This window comes from Chanodichthys erythropterus, chromosome 6 (genome assembly GCF_024489055.1).
Source record: "Chanodichthys erythropterus isolate Z2021 chromosome 6, ASM2448905v1, whole genome shotgun sequence".
NCBI classification, from domain to species: Eukaryota; Metazoa; Chordata; class Actinopteri; order Cypriniformes; family Xenocyprididae; genus Chanodichthys; species Chanodichthys erythropterus.
In genome coordinates, this window is record NC_090226.1 from 33372445 (window position 1) to 33385612 (window position 13168).

Consider the following 13168-nt stretch of genomic DNA (forward strand, 5'->3'; position numbering starts at 1 on the left):
ACAGTAGAAGAACCATTTTTGGTTCCCAATAGAACCATTCAGTGAAGAGTTCTTAAAAGAATATGTTTTTCTTAGTGTGAAGAACCTTTTTTCACTATAAAGAAGGTTTTGTGGAGTGGAAAGTTTCCATGGATGTTAAAGGTTCTTCATGAAACCATCAATGCCAATAAAGAACCTTTAGTTTCAAGAGTGTACAGAAAATTCCTTCATATTGACACAGTACATTGGGCCCATTTTTGTCAGCTCCGTCAGTGTTTGTCAATTCCATCATTTTTTGTTTTTGTCAACTCCGTCAGTGTTTGTCAGCTCCGTCAGTGTTTGCCAATTCCATCATTTTTTGTTTTTGTCAACTCCGTCAGTGTTTGTCAACTCCGTCAGTGTTTGTCAATTCCATCATTTTGTTTTTGTCAACTCCGTCAGTTTTTGCCATCTCCGTCAGTGTTTGTCAATTCCATCATTTTTTGTTTTTGTCAACTCCGTCAGTGTTTGTCAACTCCGTCAGTGTTTGTCAATTCCATCATTTTTTGTTTTTGTCAACTCCATCAGTGTTTGTCATCTCCGTCAGTGTTTGTCAATTCCATCATTTTTTGTTTTTGTCAACTCCGTCAGTGTTTGTCAACTCCGTCAGTGTTTGTCAATTCCATCATTTTTTGTTTTTGTCAACTCTGTCAGTGTTTGTCAGCTCCGTCAGTGTTTGTCAATTCCATCATTTTTTGTTTTTGTCAACTCCGTCAGTGTTTGTCAACTCCGTCAGTGTTTGTCAATTCCATCATTTTTTGTTTTTGTCAACTCCGTCAGTGTTTGTCATCTCCGTCAGTGTTTGTCAACTCCGTCAGTGTTTGTCAATTCCATCATTTTTTGTTTTTGTCATCTCCGTCAGTGTTTGTCAATTCCATCATTTTTTGTTTTTGTCATCTCCGTCAGTGTTTGTCAACTCCATCAGTGTTTCTCAACTCCGTCAGTGTTTGTCAATTCCATCATTTTTTGTTTTTGTCATCTCCGTCAGTGTTTGTCATCTCCGTCAGTGTTTGTCAATTCCATCATTTTTTGTTTTTGTCAACTCCGTCAGTGTTTGTCATCTCCGTCAGTGTTTGTCAACTCCGTCAGTGTTTGTCAATTCCATCATTTTTTGTTTTTGTCAACTCCATCAGTGTTTCTCAACTCCGTCAGTGTTTGTCAACTCCACCAGTGTTTGTCAACTCCATCAGTGTTTGTCATCTCCGTCAGTGTTTGTCAATTCCATCATTTTTTGTTTTTGTCAACTCCGTCAGTGTTTGTCAACTCCGTCAGTGTTTGTCAATTCCATCATTTTTTGTTTTTGTCAACTCCGTCAGTGTTTGTCAGCTCCGTCAGTGTTTGTCAATTCCATCATTTTTTGTTTTTGTCAACTCTGTCAGTGTTTGTCATCTCCGTCAGTGTTTGTCAACTCCATCATTTTTTGTTTTTGTCAACTCCATCAGTGTTTGTCAGCTCCGTCAGTGTTTGTCAATTCCATCATTTTTTGTTTTTGTCAACTCCGTCAGTGTTTGTCAACTCCGTCAGTGTTTGTCAATTCCATCATTTTTTGTTTTTGTCAACTCCATCAGTGTTTGTCAACTCCGTCAGTGTTTGTCAATTCCATCATTTTTTGTTTTTGTCAACTCCGTCAGTGTTTGTCATCTCCGTCAGTGTTTGTCAATTCCATCATTTTTTGTTTTTGTCAACTCCGTCAGTGTTTGTCAATTCCATCATTTTTTGTTTTTGTCAACTCCGTCAGTGTTTGTCATCTCCGTCAGTGTTTGTCAACTCCGTCAGTGTTTGTCAATTCCATCATTTTTTGTTTTTGTCATCTCCGTCAGTGTTTGTCATCTCCGTCAGTGTTTGTCAATTCCATCATTTTTTGTTTTTGTCAACTCCGTCAGTGTTTGTCATCTCCGTCAGTGTTTGTCAACTCCGTCAGTGTTTGTCAATTCCATCATTTTTTGTTTTTGTCAACTCCATCAGTGTTTCTCAACTCCGTCAGTGTTTGTCAACTCCACCAGTGTTTGTCAACTCCATCAGTGTTTGTCATCTCCGTCAGTGTTTGTCAATTCCATCATTTTTTGTTTTTGTCAACTCCGTCAGTGTTTGTCAACTCCGTCAGTGTTTGTCAATTCCATCATTTTTTGTTTTTGTCAACTCCGTCAGTGTTTGTCAACTCCGTCAGTGTTTGTCAATTCCATCATTTTTTGTTTTTGTCAACTCCGTCAGTGTTTGTCATCTCCGTCAGTGTTTGTCAACTCCATCAGTGTTTCTCAACTCCGTCAGTGTTTGTCAATTCCATCATTTTTTGTTTTTGTCAACTCCGTCAGTGTTTGTCAACTCCGTCAGTGTTTGTCAATTCCATCATTTTTTGTTTTTGTCAACTCCGTCAGTGTTTGTCATCTCCGTCAGTGTTTGTCAACTCCGTCAGTGTTTGTCAATTCCATCATTTTTTGTTTTTGTCATCTCCGTCAGTGTTTGTCAACTCCGTCAGTGTTTGTCATCTCCGTCAGTGTTTGTCAACTCCGTCAGTGTTTGTCATCTCCGTCAGTGTTTGTCAACTCCGTCAGTGTTTGTCAATTCCATCATTTTTTGTTTTTGTCATCTCCGTCAGTGTTTGTCATCTCCATCAGTGTTTGTCAATTCCATCATTTTTTGTTTTTGTCAACTCCGTCAGTGTTTGTCATCTCCGTCAGTGTTTGTCAACTCCATCAGTGTTTCTCAACTCCGTCAGTGTTTGTCAATTCCATCATTTTTTGTTTTTGTCAACTCCATCAGTGTTTGTCAACTCCGTCAGTGTTTGTCAATTCCATCATTTTTTGTTTTTGTCAACTCCATCAGTGTTTCTCAACTCCGTCAGTGTTTGTCAACTCCACCAGTGTTTGTCAACTCCATCAGTGTTTGTCAACTCCGTCAGTGTCTGTCAATTCCATCATTTTTTGTTTTTGTCAACTCCGTCAGTGTTTGTCAGCTCCGTCAGTGTTTGTCAATTCCATCATTTTTTGTTTTTGTCAACTCCGTCAGTGTTTGTCATCTCCGTCAGTGTTTGTCAACTCCGTCAGTGTTTGTCAACTCCGTCAGTGTTTGTCAACTCCGTCAGTGTTTGTCATCTCCGTCAGTGTTTGTCAGCTCCGTCAGTGTTTGTCAATTCCATCATTTTTTGTTTTTGTCAACTCCGTCAGTTTTTGCCATCTCCGTCAGTGTTTGTCATCTCCGTCAGTGTTTGTCATCTCCGTCAGTGTTTGTCAACTCCGTCAGTGTTTGTCAACTCCGTCAGTGTTTGTCATCTCCGTCAATGTTTTTTTTTTTTACAGACTCTTTTTTTTGTGTGTGTGTGTGTGCAGCTTTAAAATAAATCATCTGTCCAATGGAAATGTTTGGAAGAGCCTAAACAAAAATAGTCTTAAAAAACATTAGTTTGCCATAAACAGTGACAGATTTAGATGAAAGCACCTGGTAAAAGAATTAATACAGATCATGTCAAACATGGCAAAATTCATTTAATACAGCTACTTGACTAAAATAACAATGAACAAGATGCATTTGAGATTTATGTTAAAACCAGATGTTGATCACTTGTGATCAGTTCCCCTGAGAAGGATGCTTATACCAGGTGCCTTGAGGCAGCATAACATAATACAAACATGTTAAACATCTCGAGGTCTCATGAAAACTCATTTTATCTCCACGCCCAGTCACTGTGGCTGTAGTACTTACGATATTGGCACTGGTCTCCGAGGAAGTCTGCCACGCAGCTGCAGGTGGGCTGATTTCCACGGTTAACTGTGCAGTTTCCTCCGTTCTTACAGTAGTTCTCACATGTGCGCTGGTTACAGTTGGGTCCTGTGAAGCCTGCCAGACAACGGCAAGTCGGAGCTCCTGAAAACATGACAGACAAGTTATTTTAGTTTTAAAAATATTATAATAATATAACATACCTCCAGGAAGTCACTAATGTGTTGTCTCTACAGAAAGCGGTCTACTCGATGATCACACGTGAGAGTGTGTGCCCCATTTATGCTGTTTTAAAGGTTCCTAATTTTGTTTTGGCATATCCTAAAACAGGTTTACATGCATCCAAGGTCAAATGCACTTTAATTTTCTTATAATATCCATTTCAGCATTAGCTCTTTTCTCTCAGTGTCTGTAACGGTTCGATCAAAGATTCGTTCTCTCTAAACCCCTCCTTTCTGAGAGCTGCTCTGCTCTGATTGGTCAGATGGCCCAGTCTGTTGGGATTGGTCGACCACTTACAGTGTCATATCTGAATGTGCGTGTTTTTGTGGTCTTGTACCTGTGGGCGATGCGGTGCAGGTTCCTCCGTTCTGGCAGTAGTCTCTGCACTGGTTTAGCTCACATCTCTCTCCTCCATAGTTGGGCTGACAGCGGCACTTGGGTTGTTTTCTGGCATTCAGGACACAAGTACCACCATTAAGACACAGCAGACTGCAAGTGCCACTCGGAGCTGAGGGATGATAAAGAAACAGACAAAAAGTATTAAATCTTTTCATAAATATTCAAGTCAACAACCCATTTTGCTTCCTTATTGTGACATTTTTGAGTAAAACCAGAATAAATTGTACAACTGGACTAAATTTTTAGCCATAAATAATTCTTTAGTATTAACCTGCAGTACAGTATAGGGAGCAAACTCTTGCAACACACATAGCGGGCAAACAACTAGTCCTCATCCTTAACCATCTTGTCACTCACTTTCATTTCTCTGAACACTTCTTTTGCAGTTTTCTGTCATTTTCCTTTCATGTTCTCCACTGCCTGGACTGAAATGCCCTTTTTGCAGGTATTCCAGCCAATACAAGTAAGACTATGCAGATGAGTCAGAAAGTGTCTTCAATCTATATTATTCAATCTATAATCTATATATGTGACCCTGGACCACAAAACCAGTCATAAGGGTCATTTTTTTTTTTTTTTTATTTAGATGTATGCATCATCTGAAAGCTGAATAAATAAGCTTTCTATTTGGCCAAAATACAACTATTTGAAAATCTGGAATCTGAGGCAATGCATATCCACTCACAAAAATACATTTTTGATATACTTACGGTAGAAAATTTACTTGTTTGCAATCATGTGGTTTTGGTGACGTGCGAAATTCCGGTGGAGGGCAAGCAGTGAAAATTAGAATGGAAGAGATGGAGAAAAGTCCTTTCTTTGCTGGTTTAGAAAGGTATAAACAGAAAATCACAACATATGTTGGACGCAATCCTTATGTTATGATGAGGAGCGACTTTTCCGCTGAATTAAAAGACTTCCTGCCATCAATGAGGCAGATATAGAGGATGTGAAGCTGCCGTCACGCCGCGTTCAGTTCTAGTCTGGGTTTGTTTATATCGCGCTGCCTTTCTACTAGTGAAGTTAGAGCAGTATTTTGATTTTCTGTCGTGATTGTGAAAAATGTCGCCATTGTTGGTCATTTATGCTGAATCGAGAATTGTAATAGGAACTCACGATATCGTTCGTGGAAAAAAATGGACGGTAATACAAATTTCGCCTTAAAAGGTGAGGGAAGACGACTAGCAAATGTAATAATGTCACTAAATAAACCCACTGCCTTTCACTCAGAATAATCACATACTTTGCTGAGTTTTGTATTTGTTTTTTGTGTAATAATTAACATTATGTTTTAGAGTATGATCACTCGTCTTTTGAATGATTATAACTTGCACACAGCCACTTCAAAACTGTTCACGAGCTTCTATGGGTTTGATTTTGGTTGTCATTTGTTGAAATAAATACAAAAATTGTCAGGTATGGGGAAGGACGAGGACTCAATAATGCAGGGAAGAGGGCTTTTTATTAATAATAAAAAATAAAACATAAACACAACAAAAACTACCCGTGGAGGAAAACAGACTTAACAAAAAACAAGACTTGACTTGACTTGACTTGACTTACTAAAACACCAGGGAAAGTATGACAACAAACCAGCACAGGACTGCAAACACAAGGAGAATAAATAGGAGAGCAAACAAGGCAGGTAACAAGGGAGGACAGGTGGGGCAAATCAACCAATAATGAGGTAACAAGGTGGGCGGGGTCAAGACAATAGACGTGAGAGCACATGGCACAAAGAAACACATGACAAGCCATGTGCTCACACCAAAACAAAACAAAGACACAAGCACATGGCCAATGAAGACAAATCACAAGCCATGTGCTTACACAAGACGAGACATGAACACGTGACTATGAAAACTCATAAGCCACGTGTTCACACAAAACAAGACAACATGAGAGCACGCAGCCCGTGAAACACAGACTGCGTGCTGCACAAGACAACACCACAACATGAAAGCACGCGGCAGGTGGAAATCACCGCGTGCTACACAAAACATGAGACAAGAGCGCACGGCAAGTGAACATACACACAAACCGTGCGCTCACAATAAAGACAGGACTGGGAGCGCGAGTGTCCGAATCCCGACACGAAACCGAAACCAAACTAGACACGAGTGCCGGGATCCGAACGCCACGCTCCCAACATGAAACAAGGCACGCAGACAAGAGAGCGCACAGCCCCGAGAACCCTCGAGACCGTACGCTCACACAAAAACCGGACAAGAACGGGAGTGTCAGAGCTCTGTCACAAAACCAAGAAATAAACAAGACTGAAGTGACAGAACCCTGACACTACCCCCCCTCTAAAGGGACGCCACCTGGCGTCCCCTACGAGGGACACAAGACAAACATGACAACATACACGACACAAGACAAAAAAAAACACACCAACAAGACAACATGACAGACATCAGAACACAAAGACAAAGAGGGGAGGGAGGGAGGGGAGCCAAGTCAGTCAACAAAACAAAAACAGAATGTCTTAAGGAAACCAGGGAGGGACGGGAGGGTTGAGCCAGGGAGGCTCAGGCAGGTCTGGGGTCCCAGCTGAGGGCCAGGGAGGAGCCGGAGGGACAGACCAGGGCGGGACCGGCGGGACAGACCAGGGCGGGACCGGCGGGACAGACCAGGGCGGGACCGGCGGGACAGACCAGGGCGGGACAGACCAGGGCGGGACCGGCGGGACAGACCAGGGCGGGACCGGCGGGACAGACCAGGGCGGGACCGGCGGGAGAGACCAGGGCGGGACAGACCAGGGGGGCTTCAGCTGGTCTGGGGTCCTGGCTAAGGACCAGGGCGGTACTGGAGGGACCATCCAGGCAGGCTCCAGCAGGGCAGACAGCTTGGCAGGCGGCGGCAGGGCAAGGCGCTCGAGTGGCGCTGGCAGGGCAGACCACTTAGCTGGCGCCGGCAGGGCAGACAGCTGGGGTGGCGCCGGCAGGGCAAGGCGCTCGGGTGGCGCCGACAGGGCAGACAGCTGGGGTGGCGCCGGCAGGGCAAGGCGCTCGGGTGGCGCCGGCAGGGCAGACTGCTGGGGTGGCGGCGGGAGGGCATGGCGCTCGGGTGGCGCCGGCGGTGGCGCCGGCAGGGCAGACAGCTGGGGTGGCGCCGGCAGGGCAAGGCGCTCGGGTGGCGCCGGCAGGGCAAGGCGCTCGGGTGGCGCCGGCAGGGCAAGGCGCTCGGGTGGCGCCGGCAGGGCAAGGCGCTCGGGTGGCGCCGGCAGGGCAAGGCGCTCGGGTGGCGCCGGCAGGGCAAGGCGCTCGGGTGGCGCCGGCAGGGCAAGGCGCTTTGGCGGCACAAGAATGGCCTCTGGGGTTGGAGCGGGCTCACGGGTTGGACCGGGCTCTGGAGCGGGCTCTGGAGCGGACTCACGGGCTAGAGCGGGCTCTGGAGTGGCCTCCGGGCCATGAGGGACGGAGGAAGCCTTCCTCCTCCTCTTCCTCCTCTTGTGAGGGTGAGGCAGTGGCACTGTGCCTCCCTCCTCTGTGGGTGCTGCAGCTTTTTTGGTCGGCTCTGGGGTGGCCTCCGGGCCTACAGCAAGCTCTGGGGTGGCCTCCGGGCCTGAAGCGGGCTCTGGGGTGGCCTCCGGGCCTGAAGCGGGCTCTGGGGTGGCCTCCGGGCCTGAAGCGGGCTCTGGGGTGGCCTCCGGGCCTGAAGCGGGCTCTGGGGTGGCCTCCGGGCCTGAAGCGGGCTCTGGGGTGGCCTCCGGGCCTGAAGCGGGCTCTGGGGTGGCCTCCGGGCCTACAGCGGGCTCTGGGGTGGCCTCCGGGCCTACAGCGGGCTCTGGGGTGGCCTCCGGGCCTACAGCGGGCTCTGGGATCACCAGACTTGCCGGGTCGGAGGAAGCCTTCCTTCTCCTCCTCCGCTTATGTCGGTGAGGCACTGGTATGGAGATAGCTGCCTCTGAGGAAACAGCAGCATTAACAATCGCCTCTGGGGAGACTGCAGCATTCTTTCCCGGGAAAACAAGAAAGTCCACAAAAGCCTCAAAGTTCAGGTGGTCCAGCCCTCTCATTCTCCACCAGTTGAGGGGCTCATCAAGGGCATAATTAAATAGGTCCTTGAGAGCTGGATCGTTGAACCCCAGTCCTTCTGCAGCACCGCTGAACTTGATAGCAAACTCCCTCAAGTCAATCCCCTGTTGACGGAGGGAGCTCAAGTATTTAAACTGGAGAATGCGATCATAGAGAGGGCTAGAGAGAGTGGAGGCTGGTGGATGGCAGAAGCTCTTCTTCCGCTGAGTCCTCATAATGGCTGGTTCGTTCTGTCAGGTATGGGGAAGGACGAGGACTCAATAATGCAGGGAAGAGGGCTTTTTATTAATAATAAAAAATAAAACATAAACACAACAAAAACTACCCCGTGGGGGAAAACAGACTTAACAAAAAACAAGACTTGACTTGACTTGACTTACTAAAACACCAGGGAAAGTATGACAACGAACCAGCACAGGACTGCAAACACAAGGAGAATAAATAGGAGAGCAAACAAGGCAGGTAACAAGGGAGGACAGGTGGGGCAAATCAACCAATAATGAGGTAACAAGGTGGGCGGGGTCAAGACAATAGACGTGAGAGCACATGGCACAAAGAAACACATGACAAGCCATGTGCTCACACCAAAACAAAACAAAGACACAAGCACATGGCCAATGAAGACAAATCACAAGCCATGTGCTTACACAAGACGAGACATGAACACGTGACTATGAAAACTCATAAGCCACGTGTTCACACAAAACAAGACAACATGAGAGCACGCAGCCCGTGAAACACAGACTGCGTGCTGCACAAGACAACACCACAACATGAAAGCACGCGGCAGGTGGAAATCACCGCGTGCTACACAAAACATGAGACAAGAGCGCACGGCAAGTGAACATACACACAAACCGTGCGCTCACAATAAAGACAGGACTGGGAGCGCGAGTGTCCGAATCCCGACACGAAACCGAAACCAAACTAGACACGAGTGCCGGGATCCGAACGCCACGCTCCCAACATGAAACAAAGCACGCAGACAAGAGCGCACAGCCCCGAGAACACTCGAGACCGTACGCTCACACAAAAACCCGACAAGAACGGGAGTGTCAGAGCTCTGTCACAAAACCAAGAAATAAACAAGACTGAAGTGACAGAACCCTGACAATAATACAGTGTGTCTGTGTCCTGAACGTGGCCATCCGATTCTCCACCGTGGTCATATGGGTAAGTGAATATTTACAAAAACAACATCAAAACTAGTTACATTTACACGCTTCCAACAAATAAATGGATCGTCTTCTGTCAGCTTGTTGAACACATTTTATTTTAACATTTTCTACCATACGATGGCTGAAGCAGCAGCGCGTGACACTGTTCTCATGGTAACCAGATCAATATTGTGAACAGAATACTACAAAACTGAAGTGAAAATACTAAATTATAATTAAATAGAATAAAATATCTTCTCCTCCCTGCAAATGATAGCATGAAGAATGTGAATATTTAACCAAGTCAAAAAGGTAAGCAAGTATCCATATTCATTTACGTTAAGTATCAGCAGACACAAAACACTATAAAAGGCGACAACTTTTAAAATTAAAAAACGAAATAAGTTATAAAAAATGGTATAAGTTATGTAAACGATATAAACACCTTCTGGGTTCTCGATTTTATCGATTTGAGCAACCATAAACGACGCAAAACATGCAAATTTTGAGTTTTTGTTAGGATTCCAATATAGAAACATCACTCCCTGCCCTCCAGACTCATTCGTGCTGCTGCTGTGACGTCATGTGCACACAACCTATATCCTAATGATTTTTGGCATAAAAAAATATCGATCATTTTGACCAAAACAATGTATTGTTGGCTATTGCTACAAATATACCCCTGCGACTTATGACTGGTTTTGTGGTCCAGGGTTACACATTTGTGGAAAGGATGTGCATGACATGTATGGGAAATATGACTATTTTGCAGTTTTGTTTTATTTCCAAATGGATTAGACTATTGCCGCTTTGGACCTTATGTGTCCTCACTTCTGATACAGCATTATCAATGCTGACACTGAGAACGAAAATTGAACTGAATTGAGATGAATGTTGACACCTTTGACTTCTGTTGAGCTGCTTTATAGCTGAATCGACTTTGTTTCATAATTGATGAATTTTGCAACAACAATGTTACTGAACTGAACCAAATGAACATTGAATTGGTATTTATTGATATGACTGTTTGGCATATTGTGCCAGTCATAGAGCACCATAGCCTCACATTGACAATGACATTAGATATCAGTTTCCATTCAAAGAGTACCAAATGAAAATGCTGCATCCTTTCTCTGTTTTAAGCATTTTGCAGGGTCACAGCTGTACTGTATACTCACAGACAGGGGACAGTGTCGGGGTCGGCACCTCCACACAGGTACCATTGTCCAGTATTCTGCCATTGGGACACATGCAGACTGGGCCGCTGGGGCTGAGCAGACACAACCACTCGCATTTCTTCCTATCACATGGGTTGGTCACTAAAATAGCAATGTGAACATGATACATTTATTTGGAATGATTCAGCTGACCTTAAATATATATATCCATTAATCAAATCATGTTATCTAAATTTCTCCCATCCATCAATCAAGGAACAAATTCACACAAAATAAAATGTGAATCTGGTTACATCCGTTGTTTGACAGATTTCAGCCCTCACTTACTCTCTGGCTGTTTGTACGGGTGGTACAGGACCAGATCTGTAGCGTGGTTCATTCCTGTGGTCAGATGCTCAACTGAACTCTTGCCAAACTTGTTGACACGGAAGACAAAATTGTTGTGGTAGGTCACACCATATATGAAATCCTCAAAGATGTCGATGCTGAAAGGGTGGTGCAAATCTGTGTGTGCAGCGAGAGAAAAACACTTAATGTCGTTATTTTGTAGCTCAAGTTTTAGAAAAGCACATTCAAACTTTAGTGATGCATCAGCAAATACTTTTTTCCCAGCCCTATTATCCAGCTACATCATTTTATTCTGGCATGTGAATGTACATACAGTGGGTACGTAAAATATTCACACCCCCTTAAATTTTTCACTCTTTGTTATATTGCAGCCATTTGCTAAAATCATTTAAGTTCATTTTTTTCCTCATTAATCTACACACAGCACCCCATATTGACAGAAAAACACAGAATTGTTGACATTTTTGCAGATTTATTAAAAAAGAAAAACTGAAATATCACATGGTCCTAAGTATTTTGCTGTGACACTCATATATTTAACTCAGGTGCTGTCCATTTCTTCTGATCATCCTTGAGCTGGTTCTACACCTTCATTTGAGTCCAGCTGTGTTTGATTATACTGATTGGACTTGATTAGGAAAGCCGCACACCAGTCTATATAAGTGCATGTGCTCACAGTGCATGTCAGAGCAAATGAGAATCATGAGGTCAAAGGAACTGCCTGAAGAGCTCAGAGACAGAATTGTGGCAAGGCACAGATCTGGCCAAGGTTACAAAAAACATTTCTGCTGCACTTAAGGTTTCTAAGAGCACAGTGGCCTCCATAATCCTTAAACAGAAGACGTTTGGGATGACCAGAACCCTTCCTAGAGCTGGCCGTCCGGCCAAACTGAGCTATCGGGGGAGAAGAGCCTTGGTGAGAGAGGTAAAGAAGAACCCAAAGATCACTGTGGCTGAGCTCCAGAGATGCAGTCGGGAGATGGGAGAAAGTTGTAGAAAGTCAACCATCACTGCAGTCCTCCACCAGTCGGGGCTTTATGTCAGAGTGGACCGACGGAAGCCTCTCCTCAGTGCAAGACACATGAAAGCCCGCATGGAGTTTGTTAAAAAAGTGAGAAATAAGATTCTCTGGTCTGATGAGACCAAGATAGAACTTTTTGGCCTTAATTCTAAGCGGTATGTGTGGAGAAAACCAGGCACTGCTCATCACCTGTCCAATACTGTTGGGACAGTGAAGCATGGTGGTGGCAGCATCATGCTGTGGGGGTGTTTTTCAGCTGCAGGGACAGAACGACTGGTTGCAATCGAGGGAAAGATGAATGCGGCCAAGTACAGGGATATCCTGGACAAAAACCTTCTCCAGAGTGCTCAGGACCTCAGACTGGGCCAAAGGTTTACCTTCCAACAAGACAATGACCCTAAGCACACAGCTAAAATAACGAAGGAGTGGCTTCACAACAACTCCGTGACTGTTCTTGAATGGCCCAGCCAGAGCCCTGACTTAAACCCAATTGAGCATCTCTGGAGAGACCTAAAAATGGCTGTCCACCAACGTTTACCATCCAACCTGACAGAACTGGAGAGGATCTGCAAGGAGGAATGGCAGAGGATCCCCAAATCCAGGTGTGAAAAACTTGTTGCATCTTTCCCAAAAAGACTCATGGCTGTATTAAATCAAAAGGGTGCTTCTACTAAATACTGAGCTGATATACTTAGGACCATGTGATATTTCAGTTTTTCTTTTTTAATAAATCTGCAAAAATGTCAACAATTCTGTGTTTTTCTGTCAATATGGGGTGCTGTGTGTACATGAATGAACTGAAAAAATGAACTGAAATGATTTTAGCAAATGGCTGCAATATAACAAAGAGTGAAAAATTTAAGGGGGTCTGAATACTTTCCGTACCCACTGTACATGTTACATGAGCTGTTGAAGCGAATGACTCAACTGTTTTTAAGGCTGGTGACAGCTATGACCGGATCTGTGCCATTCAGTCTGACGCTCCCAATAACCGAGAGTTTAGCATCAGCCCAGTACAGGCGCTCATTGAAGTAATCCACAGCTAGACCTGACAAACAAACACAACAG

The 13168-nt window shown here is 44.7% G+C and overlaps 1 protein-coding gene across 6 annotated transcripts in view; it reads right to left on the reverse strand.

Moving 5' to 3' along the window:
- lrp1aa (low density lipoprotein receptor-related protein 1Aa) overlaps positions 1-13168 on the reverse strand; it is a 223629-nt gene that overhangs the window by 14048 nt on the left and 196413 nt on the right. For all 6 annotated transcript variants that reach the window (XM_067388716.1, XM_067388715.1, XM_067388717.1 and 3 more), the window contains 5 exons: positions 13029-13148; positions 11059-11235; positions 10732-10872; positions 4295-4465; positions 3718-3879 (listed from right to left, as the gene is read on the reverse strand). In XM_067388716.1, coding sequence (XP_067244817.1) covers positions 3718-3879; positions 4295-4465; positions 10732-10872; positions 11059-11235; positions 13029-13148 — 771 coding nt within the window. The remainder of the gene's footprint in view (positions 1-3717; positions 3880-4294; positions 4466-10731; positions 10873-11058; positions 11236-13028; positions 13149-13168) is intronic.